Here is a 17906-nt window from a genome sequence, read left to right as displayed (position 1 = left end):
AGTTGCGTCGTTAGTCGTTAGGTATTAATTATTATAAACCGAGTAAGGGGTACTTACTGGGGCAGTTGTAGAGTTTGTTCGTTTGCGCGATGTCGCCTATGCTTAAACGAACCCGTTGTCCGATCTCTGGCCGCTTTCTGCTACCACCTTCGCCGATACGCCCTCCGCCAATCTACGCAAATAGCAACAGTAGAAACCAAATAAACAATAATCCTATTGCTGTTTCGGACGCATCATCTGTTATTTTGAGTTAACGCTCAATTCGGCTGGCCCTCAAAATGGGTGCTGCTTTCTACAAGCAATCTGATAGGCTGGATAAAAAGTTGCCATTGTTCTTGACCACTTCAGTTTCTTGTAACTTTCGAATGAATAAACACTTCTTAGTCAATGTAGTGTTCTGCGTTTTTCGCCCATCTTTTCAATGGCTTATATATCTTGCAAAGTGAAGAAAACTGGTTTTTCGAAACGATCCATGGTTCGACCAATTTGCGGTCTTCGGCTTCTGTTCGGAAACGCCCCCCTGGCCATGCTGCATTCACTGAAACAAGTGGTAATCAGATAAAGCGATGTCCGCACTGTACGCCGGATACGGAAGTTTCCGATCGGATGTCCGTTAGTGATCGCTGGGTCACCAAAGCAGTGTGCGGTGTAATATTGTCAGGCCGCAGTATCCCTTTGCGTTGTCCTTTGCGAATCTGAGGTCTTTTCCGCCAATTTTGTCGCTCAGGTGGATGAGTTTATTTGTCTAAGGGTGCCAAATAGCTCATCGTATAACTTTCCCTTGTCGTTTCACTGTATGCTGACGTGTGGTTTTTAACCATGAATATCTCCTCCTGATGTCGAGCTGAACGGGTCTAACGATTCCGGTTTACGTGTAATAGCGCGATGTGGTAAAAAAACTCAATCCTTCATTGCCAATAACGACCTTGGGTAGAAATGACTTGTGTGTGGTACAAGCAACGAAAAAGCATATTTTTGCGCCATTTTCATTAAGCTTAAATCTTACCTAGGGCATGTAAACAATTGACGACGGTCGTCTGAATCGCTTCTAGCTGTGCAGAGAGCGTCTAGGTCGACTGCACTGGATTTCGATTAAAGAGCGCCTGCAGTTCATTGTTGATAGCGTTCTGCAGCTGTCCGGAGCGTAGTTTATCGTTGAAGTTGAAAGCTCCGGTTCTAAAGCGACTTGACTAAAACTGGCAAATTTTCGAGCTTATGACACGTTTTTTCTAGCTCAAACATAGTGAAGAATACGACGCCGGACATGCATTTTTTCAAGCTCCATCACTTAACGTCCCGAATTATCACTTCTAATGACAACCGCTCAATCAAAACAACTGGGCAGACGTCCGACAGCCAAACAAATTTTCTGGGAGTCTTCAGCCGATCTCACATTAGCGCCATCTATTGATTCTAACGGAAACTTCTTACTCAATCTAATGGTTCACAAAAAGTGCGTCATTAAATAAGCTCGTACCAGTCCCTGTCACGGGTTATGCCGAATTTGACCGTCAAGAAACGTAAAAGGTACAGCGCTCTATTATGCGCACCCATTTTACACGAATCAGTCTTATAGTAAACAAAATATGACTGACTGGATAAGATTGCATAAAGAAGGTAATCTAGCCATTAACGCAAATGTTTTAGATTTTCGGAGCGAAGCGATTTACGCCGCGAAGTATCATCAAGTATTTTACTAGACGAACGGCCTGTAATTTCGAACGACCAAACTCAAAACGATGATTCCAAACAGCGAAATCGCTTTCTCCGCTGCGGTACTTATAGTTGTTATTGCTACAGTCTTCGTTCACCAAAGCTTTGCCTACCCGGTTCGGCTGCAGGCATTTTTGCACACCCTCTGCTGTCTTCTAGGTGCAGGCAACTGGTAACTATTAGTCACCTACCGCCATAATAATCTCCAGTACTAAGCGGGCTGCTAGCTACGAATAGACAGATTGGACCTGCTCGTCCTGCTTAGCAAGCACGCCTGATGTTGCTTGAAAAAGCTGCGTAGCAAAAAACGTAAGAGCGAGAAACTTTTTGACACACTTTCGCCGCTTCACCCATATGTGCCTCGCTAATGGGTAATCGATTTTTTACTCTATACGTTTTTGAGACGACGTCGGATCTGACTTCTGTTAGCCACGAAAAATGTTTAGACGTCCTAACATACATACGTACGAACTTGGCTCTTACCCATAAGCCACATCTGGATAACGACAGAGTTTTTGATGTAATTTGTGCGCATGGCACTGCTGCAGAAGTGGCTCAGTTCAATGGATAGCGCTATGTTTTCGTTCTAAATGATCTGGATGATAGATCAGGAATCACTCCGGCATCGTTTCACTGCTAATCGCTTAGTCTTCGCTATAACTAGCTTCACCTATATCTTAGGTATGAGTCAACTGAGCATGCGTAGCGTAGGGGCAAAGGCACAAAAATTCTGAATCTCAGATAAGAAACACTCACCCATGAACCTTTAGTTAATGCCTAGAATATCTCAAACGACATCCCAGATCAACAACAACTTTTCTTTGTCAACATTTTAGGTTTGTCTCTCATTTGAGTGGATCTGCTATGATTACCTGAAGTGGAATGAGGGCCGAAGAATCGTCTCGGGGTAGGATCGTGTCGAGGTTGGTATGCCTGGAATAATGTGAACAATCCCTAAGCAAATCGTGGTAGTTTGAAAGAGAGAAACTTCATCTCATCAGCCATTATCCTAGGCTGTAGTTTAACTTAAAAAGAGATTTCAATTAAGCTATCGGCGTAGAATTATAATAACAATACATTATGATTAAGATGTTTTAAATATACATTTATGATGCATAAACTACGTATTTGGTACGGGTATACAGAGCTATTGTATGGGTAATCCTTACTTGGAAAACGTATTTCGTGCGTAGTGCATGATTGAATCGAAGTCATACGGTAGACCCAATGAGTTAACATCTTCCTCTGTCAATTTATTGAAGTTGTACTCTTGACCTGAAATAGCATCATAGAGAAACAGCAACGGAGCGATCCCTCATGTTCTTTAATTGAAGTTAATAAGGTGAAGCGACTATTGCTATGTGTATCTTGATACTTATATCGATATAATTGTGAACGATATCAGAAAGACACGAATTATTACCTTCGTAGGATAAAATAGCCTTTGCAAGCGAGCAGCAGTCCTAATACCGAAGGAATAAACATATTCGTAACTTACATTTGTAACTCACAGTTCGACTGCTACGCAAGTAATCAGCAACATGTTAGTACGTTTGCTAATGTTTGAGCTCTTCCCTACACATTGTTTACAATTTTGAAAAATTCTCCACTGCCAATATGTTTCTAGGTGCCTGATGTACTAAATACATACGTAGTTGTGTTTTTTGTTGCACGTTAATCCGTTGACGTTAGCATGACGTCACGACGTTATTATCGTCCTGTATCTACTACCGCACGTATGCACACCGTATACGCTATTATATGTTTCCGTAAACGACCAACATTTGGTGCTTAGTGCATGGCTACCATTCTTTCCTTTCGACGTGACAGATTTTTAACGTGGCGCACTAGTTACTATGCCGGTTGCGGCCGTTGCAGTGACGGAAAGATCTTTTCATGCAATCAATCTGACTTATTTGTTGTTGTTCGGTTTCACTTGACCCTGCAGCGGAAGCGACGCCTCTCACTCTCTTAAAAAACGTTAACTGGTGTCCCTGAAAAGCACCAGCAGTCTTCTAGGAGTTGGCGAGTCAAATCAAGCACTGGGCTGTAAAACAGGCAAAAGCTGCAGGTCCAGTCGGGTACGCCTGTATAAGCTTGGTATGTCTCTAGGTGTAAGGCAAACAGGCTGGCCCAATTGTAGACATGAATGGGCCCAGAAGTACTATAGTGAGGACCAGCGCATTACCAGCGACGATTGTTGCGTCGCAGAGCGATTCAAACGACCTTCTTTCTATCTGACTGAGGGTATCTGTATTGCGACTGTTCCTTGGGGACGACAAAACCGGAGGCCGAAGAACCTGGTCAGAGGTTTGAAGCGAGACTGCCAGAGTGAAACAGAGTCACAGGAACAGACAGAGAGAGAGAAAGGACGGAAAAAAGCAGACGAGGAAACAGGGGTCCAGAGAGACGCTGAGTGACGCGTCTCCAACCAATTTTCGGTAAGGTCCCCTGCAACCGCCCAGCCAATTGGCAGATTGCGTACGTAGCCTTGTGTACACTTGCTGCCATTAAAGAAAGCCGGCGTTTTGCGTTGAAGCCACTATCGTTAAATGGGTACCTTATACAGAAGCTCGATGTCTGCTTGAATGACTCATACGCTTTTTTTGTCGTGATTTCTGCTTCTAACTTGTACGCTACTCTTGTTGTGATATTTCATAGCAACTCAGTGCCCAACTCGATTGCTGCCTCAAGAGGTTCGCATTGCTAGTAGTAAAGTCATGCAAGCTGTATAATACAGTTTTCTGACCAGTCACGCAGAGCACCTACTTAAGTCGACTATCATAGCCAACTGAAACTTGACTAATGGTGTTGATTAGTTCCACTTACTTAGGTTTTCGTCCCCTTTTACTTGGGTCAGCGTACCTCACTCTACACGTTTGTGCTATGATACCTTCTAATACCCTAGCTTCATTTTATTGTGGGTTTTTGAGCCAACACATGACACGTCAGATCCTAAGTTTAAGAAAAAAAGGGGTTAGCACTTCTTGTAATATCCTTGCTGCACTCTCTAACAGCACGAATGCATTAGTGAGGTACGCAAGAGACATATGCTTCTAGCCCTTCTCACGGTGCAGAATCTACTGCTGGTATATCCTGACCGCAGTAGCACTATTACTAATTGCCGCTGGTGCCAGCAGCAAGAGAGCATTGAACCGGAAGGCACGCCTTTTTCCTACGTTTCAGTAGTGGAAGAGCAGCACCCAGAGTGTCTTACGTTTTCTGCTTTTGCTACCATAACTCACTGCATATTAAGACGTGTGGCACAGCAAGATTAATGACTCTGCATCGCTCCTTATTCATCACCCAACGGGGACAGGTGGGCAGCCGGTTCAGCGGCCGGAACAACGAATGAAATATCAACTGTGGGTAAAACCAACAGCCTATTGAGCCAGCCAGCGAGTGACCCTATGTCCTTTAGCCTTTTCAGCTTACCCACCCTTTTTACATCCCTAGTTCGCTGCTTCTCCACTTCCTGTCATCTTTACCTATTCTATATAATACATACTGTTGTCGTGGGTTGTATCAGTTAGGTGTTCCGGAAAAATTGCTAGCGAGAATGGCCTAAAACTGATGTCACATTGAAATACCGGCACTACGTTAGTAAATCGTGCTTGAGTGCAGTTGAAGTAAACGAAAAAGGTTTCCTTAAAGGAATTTCCAGCTGTACCAGGTTGGTCGTTCTTCTGCAACCACTGCGCCAGATGAAGTCCAATTAAAAAGCGACTTTGTGATGACGAGCTGTCAGAACGGAGAAAATAGACTACTGAGAACATTAACATATCAAACTAACATAGCTAAACGGTGTCATGCTCATGGTTGTATCTAAAAATATGTTTACCTTCACGCTGGAGTGTGTACTCGTATATCTAAAGGAGCATTGATTCGCGCATTTATTCTATCAAACCGTTACATCTACCAGCTTTTTATTGCTTCCTTCGGGTAAGCACAAACTATTTGTGCGATTCTTCTGTGGTTTTGTCGACCGAAGTAAACCTTCTCAGGGTGGTAGTCCGTGTCCTTTTTGCCGTCAACGCCGTCGACGAGACAGCGCATTGGGACCTTGTCACGTGGTGATGAGGTTTAGGGTAATTATTGAAGACCCAATGAACATTGGAGCGGATCGAATTACGGTGAAAAATCTGTATACATCAACGGAGGTGACCAATTACTTCGCTATGGACGCGTAGATTCGCGTTGGCCCCATGTGCACAGTGAGCGCACTTACTACCCCTATACGACTATATACAATGGGTTGCTTATCTTGAATTAACAACGGTGAAGGCCTTGCAGGAAGAAGCTGCTAGTTACCACATCCACGTATAATCGACAGTAACAGATCAACAATCAGAAAACGACAATAAGCGGAGAAAAAGACGAAAAGGACAGGAATGTAGACAACCTAACGTATGATACTTTACCGCGATATTAACGTTTTGCTACTGGTGGTAAATGTGAATGACAACAACAACCATTCTATATTTCATTGATCCGTCCTGATCAGCGGAACCCGGCCCAGGCAACTCGACTCGATTCCGGACCTCAATGCGCATACACACTTTCGACGAACTCTCTGTATGCAATAGAGTCTACACCGTTATCAGTATTTTAAAGCTGAGCTTCTGCTAACCTGTTATCAACTATTGATTCTAGGCTACTTGTTGGGGCAGTTGCGGGCGGAACCAAACTGAAATCGACTGTCGACGATAACTGTATTAGTAGTGCTTGTGGCAGCCCAAACCATAGCTTATCAAATGAAGCGAAAGGATAAAGCAGACAGAAAGCTACCGATACACCCATGCCAAAGAAGTGGTTCCTCCGGCTTCACTGCTTTCAGTATAAAAAAAAATTCATTTCCTAAATAGTGAGAACTCAGCCAGTTTCAGTTCATCCTGCGTTTCCTTTCTATATGAAGCAACTTGGTAATCAGGTGATTAGCTTCTCCGCTGTACGCTTCATTCTTTTTAGGTTTAGAAGGCACAGTGGGATATAGATGCCCTGGCGGGATTTAGCGCGGATATTCAAAAGGATAGGAGCCGGAAATGGCATTAAGATGCTAGAGCGGTGTCTTTTTTGGACGGTAGAGGTATGGGGGCTGAGATGAGGCGAAAGAGGAAGTAGCAAGCCATGAGTGCCTGCCTGCCTGCCGACTGCTACCTGGGCTCCGAAAGGACATCGTCAAGGGTGATGATGATGATGATGGCGAGCATGACAGTGTTGCCGCTGCCGCTAGTGAGAGATAAGGTAATAGTAGCAGTGGTAGTAGCGGCGATAATCCCGGCGGTGCTGAACGGTACAAAATTTGGCCGATAGCAGCAGTGGCAGTGACTGCTATTATTTATCATTGGAAAGCTTGCTGAACCAGCGTTCGTTTGGTGCCAGATTGATTATGCTTAGCCGTTAAAGGGGTCGACAGTTTCTCGTATTAGAGCAGCTGACACGGTATGGAGCTGTAAGGAATCTCCGTGAAGTCCCACTAGTGGTTCTATCTCTAACTTTAGCCGTACACCCGAATTAGATACTACTAGCTACTTCCCGCTGATTACCCATGAAAACGACGAAAGGGAGAGAGAGCTTGGCTGATTAAAAGTCTGTTGTAATATCTGATATGAACCGCCAGCGCCTTCATTTCCATCTCTGACTGCCGAACTCTACTCTGAAAGTGTATACTTACATATATATGTATACTTGTGTATATGTATACATGTAGGTACTACTATCGGGAATACAGTTCGACTGCAATGTATATCGTGCTAATGTCGCATGGAACTGACCAGCCGAACGTAGCGCTTTTAAAATTCGACCCAAATCACGCTTCGTCGAGCCGACCCGCCATCGCATCAGTACGAATACGCTTTAATAACATATAGTGACAAATGCATAGAATAAAGTTCCAGTTCGTTACGTTTTGTTTCTGGCTAGTTAGCGGGATCTTACAAGTTACGAGATACATGTTTGGTCCCAGGGTCTTGAAAACAATGTTGCTTAGAAGGTTGCCAGGTAGTACAGAACGAGCAAAGAAAAGAAGCCTAAACTTTCTGGTAATTGGAAGTCTGAATTCCTATTACCGACCTACACACCTTAGCTAGACGTGCTTTTTCTAATGACACGTTTGGCGCCAGGCAAATCAAATTGTAAACAATAAAGTACATTTTTGACATAGCACTGGCAGATTATACATATACTCATGATGACGCGACTAAACGCATCTACTTCACTCTCCAGTGAACCGATACGACCTATCGCTAACATGCACAGATGCCGATGTATTAGGTTACTCCCATTTTTTTTTCCAACAAATGAGAAAAGTGTAGTTTAGTAGAAGCAATAAAATCTGCCACGTAGTTTCCTTGATTGTACACGCCTTTTTTTCCACTTCACAACGACCATGTTCTTGCAGATTTGGGAACCGTCTGGCCGCAGCTCAAGTTCTTCTAAATTGCAACGGTTTCGACTTACTTATCTGCTTCAATGGAAAACTGAAAAGATAATAATGGCTTGCTTCGTGATCAGGAAGATGGAGAGATTACTAAGGGACCTGCTATTTGAACTTACGTAAAACAGTTTTCGCGACTTTTGCTGCGCACGGTCCGTCATTCTCCTGAAGTACGCTGGCTGTATCATGTCAGACGGGTCCTTTTTAGTGTCGTACTTCAGCCAATGATCAGTTAAATTCATGGTTTTGTTTTTTCCAAAAATGTTTCTGAACTGTGCTTGTCGCAACTGTATGGTCCACCAAAATACGTGGGCCATTTAGATCTAAACTACCAATTCAAAACGTCGGCAATTACCTTTGGAGGTCAGCTAAATTATCATGTGCTCTTCTTAAACAGCACGGATGTCATGAGCAGTTTCAGCGAAACTTTGACCTCAAAGGAAAGTATTATGAAAATAGTATCGAAACCGCGCGATCCTACCGCCGAAAAATCGACTTTTCGAGTCTGAACGAAAATGATGATTATAAGGTTGCTGCACAAAGCCCGCAACAGACAAAAGGAAAAGGCTATAGGAAAGCGAGCAAATCCTTACTACTATCTTATTTAACGCTAGCAAGACAGGGCACGCGCCCCTCGAAAAACATACAAGTCGAAACTATGAGCAAATTGTACCTTGCATTATATTTTTATCGATAATGTGCACGTGGTTATCCCTGTCCGGCCGGGTATGTTCGTGCCAGAAGCCGACGACGTGGCCGAGTTCATGCACGACGATTCCGAATTTGTCACAATTCTTCCCTGAAATCGTACACGAGAGATGCAACACAGTATCTTGATTAAAACGAGGAAATACGCTACTTGGCAGATAAGCTTTCTGCATGAGCATCTCCTGCACGCATATCGACTGTATGTCTATATGCGCTTCTGCAATATGCGCTTCTGATGAGTTCTATGAATAGACAACACATTCAAATCTACCTCGGACGAAGGGATAGCTCTAGGATCACGACGTGGATAGCAAGCTAGCGAGCGAGCTTCCTGCTGCACCTATTATGACTGTGAGACGAATGGAAGTCTAACCACAAAAGTAGTTACTAGGCATTAAACTAAAAAAGGCAACATGAAGGCCAAACGAATGTAAGAGAAGCTAACACAGGAGGAGATCCATAGATGCTGCTACCATCTATACGATTGAAAATTTTTTTCTCACTCCGTACGACTTCAATTGAGTTTAAGCACTGCGAGTAGCACACGACGTAGCAAAAAGGCGACGAGTTCAACCGAAAGCTAATTTACGATCGCGTTTTTGTTCTGCATTGTATTCTATATAATGCCGCGTAACGGAAACAGAGATGAAAAAAGTCATTGCGCACATAGCGAAGGGCGTCAATTTATGTTGACGCTATAGTAAGCCTGTTTTTTGAGAGAATTTTAGAACTAGAAAGGTAAAGAAGAAGTACATAAATTGATAGTAACGTTTATCGGACCAAGAAAGTACATGGAAGGTGTAGCAGCTGCGACAGAATTTTGCTGATGTTAAGGGCTAGTCTGCATGTCCTGCGTAGATATATATATTCAGGACAGATAGACCACATTGTCGAGATCGTTAATGTAATTTAATATAACAGGAGCAAATTAACAATCCAGAGGTGTTCTATTATACAAAGCATTCTCCTATGAATGGTAGTTCACACATAAATGGCGCGAGCGAATAGCAATAGAAAGGAAGACATTGCGGCATTGGCATGTTAGATAAAGTACGTACTACAAGAGCTTTTAAAAAAAAGACTAAATATTATATGACTGTGCTAATCATCATAACTATATAATTATTGAAGTATAACTACATGCTAGAAAGTACGTGATTAAGTGAAGTAATAAATGTATGCACGTCGATCAGTTTGCTAATACGTACCAATAGATATAGCTTGGGGCCCGTTGCCCCGTTTGCCTACAAATGAACAACACCCACAGGGCCGTTCGGTGAACACGATGTAGTTGTGATGAACTGGCTCCTTCTCAACGAACTTAACACAAGTATAGTTCTCCCAGTGAAGCATAGCTTGCCGAAATAACGCCCGATGAGGACCTGTGGAAGATAGAAGTCATTTGATCGTCACAGATACTAATCCGTTGCATCTGTACGCTTATAACAGCTGATGTTCGTTTTACCCTCTAATTAGAATTGAAGAACATCTAACTAGTTGCTGAATGAGATTGCCCACGTAAGAAAAGCAGGTACTGCATATTATTTTTACTTCGGTCAGATTATAACTATATTAGACTCACGGATCAATTTAGTATTGCCATTGCTTAATTGAAGCTTCATTAAGGAACTCTCCAATTTAAAATGTTGAAACTTTGTAAAACTTGTCGAAGTGAAAACTTGCTATCCGTAGTTTCAAGTATACGATGCGCTAGCTAACAAAAAATAGATTCCCAATAATGAGATTATTCCCACCAATTATTCCCAATAATAACTTAGGCATTTTGTGCGCGACTCGGTGCAAGTGAAACAATTTCACTTGAATTTGACAACTAACTTTAGAAATATATTCCCAAATGTACAGATGCAGACTAATATGGCTAGGGAAATAATCATTTTATCGGCATCGAAGACATATATATCCATCCATTTACATTAGGGTATTATATAGCGGTGCTTGACAAACAGCGAAATTTACGTAAAAACAGTTATGTAATCGAAACACTTCACGTCCATAACCTACTTCACAAATTGTGTTAGAGGACCATCTGTACTAATTACCTCACGTTTACGTTACTTAGTCCTTGAGTCAAATAGGAAATCATTTATTGTTTTAGATGCAGTCCGTGGGCAAAGTTTGCCGCGATAACGTTCAGAGGCATTCCGTTTAGAAAAGTTAGAAGCCAAACACTGTCGACTACAGAATTCAACATAGACACTGCGGCTAACATCGAGTAAAGAGTTGAACTTCCGTGAATTTTTTGCTGTTTCTCAAAAAAACCTTATTTGTTAGTTCATTGAGTATTTTATGTTATGATATATATCGTTTGTGATTCACCGATGGCAATGCGTGATCAAATGCTCATAGTCGCTCTTCTAGAACGATTCCTGCTCACACAGAGATCGTAGACGAACGGGCCACCGTTTGTCGGTCAGCGTGCAGTCGTATGGTTTTCGGTGGCGACATCAAGGGATTGCTAGTCATTAACTGGATTATGACGAAGATTGCCGTTTCGCAAAGACCTAACGCAGGTAGAATGGGGCGACAGATTGGCGACTCGGCTACACCCTCAGCTCCGACGCAACAGGCTTCCATGTATAGAGATAGGTAGGAGAGAAATAGAATAAGCTCTACAAGTCGTTTGCTTTTGCTGCTGCTGCTGCTCACCTGGTTGGGCAATCGGTGGCTACTCAAACGCTTTTGCCTAGGCTACGCCCTTCGAGTTCCGGTGCAAGCCAGCGTAGAACTGACAATATTCTGCACGACCCGCCTGTCAGGGAAAGTGGCTACTGCACAAAAGCTCTCTAAAGTAAACATGATATACTGGCCACTGAGTGTCGACAGGCGTGAAGTTGCTTCGCAGACTTTTAACTCGTTATCAAAAATTATCTTGACTTAACTGTTTACAACAAATATACGATGATTGTTTAGCTATGATGTATTGGTAGACAAGCGTCCATATACTTCTCCACGACGTGATAAAACGGTTTTTCTCACTGTTGACGAATCTACGCTTGAGCACATGTGGCAGTTCTATTTGGGAACATTGTTCTATGTTAGATGTCTAGCTAACGGTTAGCTCCCGTGATAGGAACTCATTCTAATTCTGCTCGGAACCCTACCGTATGTTACGAGCCAATTTATTATAAATCTTCTGTTCAAGTACATCTTGTCAAGCAAAAACTGTAAACGCACCTTGTTTATTAATTATAAGAGGGATTTAGAATCGACACACAATCGAATCTGCCCATACCTTTCGCTTTCGCTCGGTCTGAAACGTTACCTGAAAAATTTGCCTCTATTTCGTAGGGAATTATAGCAAAGTCCCATAATCGGTCAACTCTGGCTGTGGCCGCGCGATGAGATCGTCTCCGGCTTTGCCGCCAATGATCGTGGCACCGTATTCTGAAAGATATACAGCACGCTTGTTAGAAGAAATTCAAAGTTGCACGCAGTACCGCTGAAGAGAGCTTAAAGATTAGGGAAATAAAAGGCTGTCTAGAAAGCTACAGATCAGTACAACGATTACGATGCACTCAGTACCGAGAAGCTTTCCGGAACAGTCAAAAAACATGTTCGGAGCAAATTACGTACTTCTCAATTGTAATTAGCGATTTTTTCTACGTGATCAGTAACGAACAACACCAGAGATATGATATAAGGCCGAGGTTGCATTTGTCCTGAGAAGTACGCTCGGCTAAGGGCGTTTAAAAACTAAAAAAAAAATCACATTAAGCAAATGGATCCAATGTCAAATAAGTTGTCGATCTATACATTATGATTAATGAAACAACCCGACCAATTGGTTTAATTCTTGTCGGGCATTACCGCTAAATTGCCTCCAACGTATGTCACTGTATTGTATGTAACATAATATAAATTTGGTATTACGTAGCAAGATAATATGCAGATAGGTTATTTTATTTATATACGTGGACGTTTAGCAGCTTTTTTAAAATGTGAGCTTTATTAAAAGCAGTTTGTTTAAGTTTATTGCTCTATTGCAATAGTTATCTAGCCTTAAGGTGCAAAGGATACGGGACCTCAATATTCATTTCTAGAGCATATTTTCGAAAGCCGTAAATTCTAACAAATCTCTTAAATAAAGCGTACACTCGCACTCTATCGAAATACTTTTTGATAAAGGTAACTATGTCGTGTGTCGATATACAACAGTTAACAAATAATGGGTATATAATAATGAGTATAACAAAATTTATTCATTGCATGTCACGCCTATTGCAAGTGTTACATCGCGACATGTACTAAAGCCAAGGAGATCAATTATAAGTTCTTTTATAATGATTCGTTATCTAGTTTTCAGTAGTGTTCGTGCTAAGGGCAACATGTCTTTTCTCGCCTACCTGTAGAAACACATGTGGCAAAATATGCCACAAGCAGCACACGAAGTTAGTTGTGGCATATTTTGACTACTTCTAACTAGTCTTTTAAAGTTTAATCTGAATTTGAATCAAAGTTCCATAACTCAACAAACGTAGGATCTCCTTTCTATCTCCGCGCAAACAACACAAAATAGTTTGAGTAAACATGCTTTTTTTTTTTTATATATGTCTTTTTTTTTTTGTTTACAAAACGCTTATACTCTTACAGCAGGCGTAAAGCGTTGCGAGCCGCAATGCCTGGTCAGTTCTCGATAACCCATTTTCAATCGTTTCGAAAATTTTCACGAGCAAAATGTCCAATTAAAAGCACTAGGTATAGTCCAGCATGCAACCCATCAACCAACCGATATCAGAGAGCGGCTTCCATAGCAAGAACAAGGCAAGTTTCGTCTAGTGTTAGAATAGCACAACAGTTGGCGCTAGTTGACGCCCGCTCGCTTGCTTCCCCGTAATAAAACAGTCAGCTCAACGTGTATAGGCTGTAGACCCAGCTTCCGGTAACAAATGCGGACACCAAGACACATCTTTCACATGTATCACTGTGTCTTTAATATAGATACATATACATATAGCGAGAGAGAGACTATTCTCTCTGTCTGCAAGAAGCTTGTAGTAGTGAAAGGTCGTGACATGCATTTATTTGGTTCGAGGTGTATCATCTTCTTTCTGTAGCAGTTTCGTGTCACAACCGTTACTATCTTCAGCTGCAGCTGCTCGTCTGTGATCAGCTCATCATATCGAGCTGTGTACCAATATCTACAAAAACGAGTCTCATTGGCAGTTTCAGCTCGTACAATTCCCCAATTGTTGTCCTACATGACTTGAATGCGTGGCAACATAGCGTACTGTAAGAACGGCAATGTCCATAGTTGTCTTCGTTCGGTGGATACTCTGGTTACTCCACCGTTAGTCTTTTTTTGTTACCAACTCCTCTTTGCACCGTATTCGTTCGTTGAGCACACGAGCTGTAACTGTTACGTCTGCTTATGCTATTGCTTCGTATTTCATGTCTTGCATATCGTTTAGAGTTCTAACTGAATCTTATGCCTTCATTTTCCGTCCTGATTGTCTTCGTTATCGATACCGGTTTTGTTGCTGTTATTGATCTTCTTACAGTTTCGCTACGCTCACAGCTAACCATAAAAACTTTATTTTTTTCACTCCTTCGTGTACATGATCCACGCGAAAGGTTCCAGTGAAAAGGGGCCTTCCCTAGTACCTTCCTTGTACAGCGTTGAGATCGGGTCTGTTCAGCCTGTAAACTTGACGTGCCGTCCTCTTCCGGCAACCCGAATTATGCACATCTGTCTAGCCCCAAGCACAGAAAGACAGCGTGACGGCGATTGACGCGCGACGTGCTTAGAAGAGCGGCTTTCTCCTCTCTCGTGGCTGGCGCGAGAACGCTTTCCTTTTACGGCGTCCTATTCTTACCAGGCTTTTCTTGCTTTTCTGTTGTTCGCCCATTTCGTCATTTTATTTTTCGCTTACCCTTCACATCATATCCCTTTCCCCGCTCTACCGGAACAATGGTACTAACGTCCGCCTTTTATTTTAACTCTTTATCTTGCAAATATCTGCACTCAAAGCGGCGCTGTAGTGGCTTCTGTTGATGCACGCGCTCGCCAGTTCGTTCTCTTTTCAGCGTCGATTTTCCTCCCTTGGCTCGTCAGTAGTTCAGCAGGGACGCGAACGCGACCGTCCGGGCAAGCACATCCGCCAAAAGAGACTCAAAAGCTCGAAGGCTAGGAAGGCCTTGAACTAGAATCCCCTGCATTGTAACGTAGTGTGCGCTTGAATTCGGAAAAGAAGGATAGTCCTGGCTGGCTTTCGGAAATTTGCTCGGGTCTACGTGGTGAGAACGTCTTATGAATGGCCGATTCCTACCCGTTCCACATGTGAAAACAACAGCGCTACAAGCATCGGAAGCATCAACAATAAAAGCAGAAACGAGCAAATGTGTTCCAGTAGGAAACTGTTACGAAGCAACAGCTTTTCCTTATTGCCACCATTCCATTTCTTACTCTTTTATAACTGACTCGAAAACATCTTACCGCTCCATATCGTCGTCGGCATAAGCATTTACCTGCTATAAAGATAACGATATAATGGTATTATTGTTATAATAATAGTTATTCTGCTAATGTTCTCAAGTCTGAATGTAAGCAAGAAACGACCGAAGCTGGACAGACGAGCGGGCAGACGAGAGAAAGAATCCCCGGATTAGCCGAGGCAAAAGTAATACGAGTTATCATCTTTCTAGCTAACACTGTATCTCCCCGATAACCGTAATTTGCTGTGCGTCTTTCTCCTCGCTCAGTGCCTCTCGTTCGAAAAGGAACACCTGAGCGCACCGATTCCTGCTTCCACGAACCTGAGCCTGCAAAGACTCGCTCGGCGACGAGAAGGCCGTCTTGTGGCCACTTCTCAGTCCGGCGCACCTCAGAGAAAAAGATAACGCCGGTGCCTCGTAGAAAGCGCGAGTCCGTCTCGGTTTTTATTGTCGGTGCTTATGTTGCTGGCCTAAATAAAGCTGAGGCGGTTCGATTCAAATCGTTCTTCTTCGTCTATATGCACACCGCACATCGTATGTGTGCTATATCGCTTTTCGAATTGGGTTAGAGGTCGAGATAAGCTATGCTTTTCACCGTTATTCTCCCAGCGCCGCCACGCGTGCTGCTGCCGCTGCTGGCTGTAGCGGGCACGGAGTAACAAAGCAGCGACGGAAAAGCGGGAAATACCGTACGGGAAATAGCGTACCCGCCCTGGCAATGGGTTGTGGCTCACTGGGAGGAAGCCTGGTAGCCGTTAGCGTACTCCGCGTGTGGGTTCACTCGTCGTCGACGCCGCACGAGAATAACGTCGCCAGCAGCAGCAGAAGCGACGTGGGAGTGTGTAACCGACAAGGGAATTCGTGCTGCAAGAGTAGCGGTGAGTATAAAGTTTTATTATGAGGTGGCCCGAGAGGACCAGAGGGGTCGGTTAGCGCGAACGTACGAGAAACTACTGAGACCAGAGCAAGACTTGCTCGGGCAGCGGACGCGGTCAGGGGGACAGGGCAAGCAGTGGGGTGGCCGCGTCGAGAAGAAGAAGCGAATAGTACAAGGCAAGAGCAGCATGAGAATCACAGGAGTATCTGTCAGGAGCTACTCGCTGGAGGGTCGCCTTACTGGCTTTGCTGGCTAGCCAGAAAAAACAGGACACTGTGCTGCCTGTAGGGCTATGCAGTCCACATGGGCAAAGTCAGCAGGGGTAGCAGTCGGTGAAGAAATGTGGGCTTTCGTCGACGCTAAGTGGCTCCGGCTCCCTCTGAGCTCACGCACATACAGAAAAGTCGAGACACATTGTGGGAGAACGGAGTTCATCGGGCGGGAAAGGCGAACAGGACTAGAAGGAAAACGTAGCTACGGGCGAAGTTTTGCCAGCTTTTCGCTTGGTCCATTCTTATTCAATCGTCGGGTCACTCTTTACCCGCCTGGAAGAGACCGCGCGTAACTCATGCAGTTGGTTTTTTGGCTCAAATTGCAAACTAAGCCGAGACGCTTCAATCAAAATCTATATTCTTAGATTAAATAGTTGAAACAAGGTGTTATGTACGTGATTTAAATATATGGATTGTACGCAGGCAGCGACGACTGACCAATGGGCAAGCAGACATGATTTTCAGAAATTAGCATATAAGGATTCGTTTCAGCCAAGGACTACTGCGAGGCAGCGATGCTATAGATGATTTGACAATAAAAGGATAAAGCATGCTTAGGATTGGGGCACGTCTCTTCAACTAGATTCTTCAAGTTGCGTATTGTTGAAAAAGCATACCTTAGGCCCATAGAGCCTACAGATCAAGAATACTTTAGGGAATACTTAAAGCTCTAGAATGACTATTTAAGTTTATGATATTCTATTATAAATCTTCGTTCGATCAGTGCTTTCGCAGGCCACCTCGCTTAGTGTCGTCGCAGTGTGAGCTTATGATTTCGTAGGCAGTAAATAGGAGTGGATTAATCCTTTAGCTATAGAGATCCAGTAAATATCCTATGATAAGTTCGCATTGGCGTCCCTGTGTGTCGGCTTAGCTTAATGTGAAAACTTTGAAAAGTCCACTCAGAGGAAGGAATTTCATTATCTCAACGTTGTTGTGGTTAATGGCGCAAATAGCGTCGCTTACGATGATTAATAGTATAATACCAACCTGTAATGTTCACTTGTTCTATTCGCAGGAGTCATAAGAAGCGACATATTTTATCGACAAAGCTCGAAATCAAGTTTTCCATCAAGCTACAACATGTTTATTCAACCATCGATGATAGCGCACCTGTCAGGGGGCAATTTATCGTTCCGTCAATGGGACAGTTAAGAACAAGATGCCCATACAGATTGAAAGCGGAAATTTTAGAAAAATGTTTTCGATACGTATGCTGTTAAAAGATATCGTCTTTCACTAAGGCGTAGCGGTCTTCACTGTTGTGAAAGCTCTAGTTACCCGCATCTTATATTAACTATTTCTCCTACCCTAAATAGGAAAGTTGTTAAATAAAAATGGTCGCCTTTCAAGCCGTGGGCTTTGCTGAGGTAAAATCGAATACTTTTTTGCCTGGGAAAAAACTTTTGAAAAGTGCCCGGATTTCAAGGGAAAATAGTAAGTGTCA

The 17906-nt window shown here is 43.2% G+C and overlaps 1 protein-coding gene and 1 long non-coding RNA gene across 2 annotated transcripts in view; one reads left to right on the top strand and one right to left on the bottom strand.

The window, feature by feature from the left end:
* The window catches only part of LOC111263176 (protein tolkin), a 111821-nt gene that overhangs the window by 65167 nt on the left and 28748 nt on the right, over positions 1 to 17906 (bottom strand). Inside the window, exons 3-8 of the mRNA XM_022838049.2 lie at positions 12141 to 12262; positions 10066 to 10239; positions 8823 to 8948; positions 2883 to 2988; positions 2586 to 2646; positions 58 to 172 (exon numbers count right to left, since the gene is read on the bottom strand). Of these exons, the coding sequence (XP_022693784.1) occupies positions 58 to 172; positions 2586 to 2646; positions 2883 to 2988; positions 8823 to 8948; positions 10066 to 10239; positions 12141 to 12262 (704 nt within the window). The remainder of the gene's footprint in view (positions 1 to 57; positions 173 to 2585; positions 2647 to 2882; positions 2989 to 8822; positions 8949 to 10065; positions 10240 to 12140; positions 12263 to 17906) is intronic.
* LOC111263177 (uncharacterized) lies at positions 1965 to 17704 on the top strand. Its single transcript, XR_002682073.1, has 3 exons — positions 1965 to 2022; positions 2550 to 2636; positions 17478 to 17704. It is a non-coding gene; the product is annotated as an uncharacterized LOC111263177 (long non-coding RNA).

This window comes from Varroa jacobsoni, unplaced genomic scaffold, assembly GCF_002532875.2.
Source record: "Varroa jacobsoni isolate VJ856 unplaced genomic scaffold, vjacob_1.0 scaffold_740, whole genome shotgun sequence".
Classification (NCBI taxonomy): domain Eukaryota; kingdom Metazoa; phylum Arthropoda; class Arachnida; order Mesostigmata; family Varroidae; genus Varroa; species Varroa jacobsoni.
The sequence above is the reverse complement of the archived record's forward strand: the minus strand, read 5'-3'. Positions and strand labels throughout refer to the sequence as shown.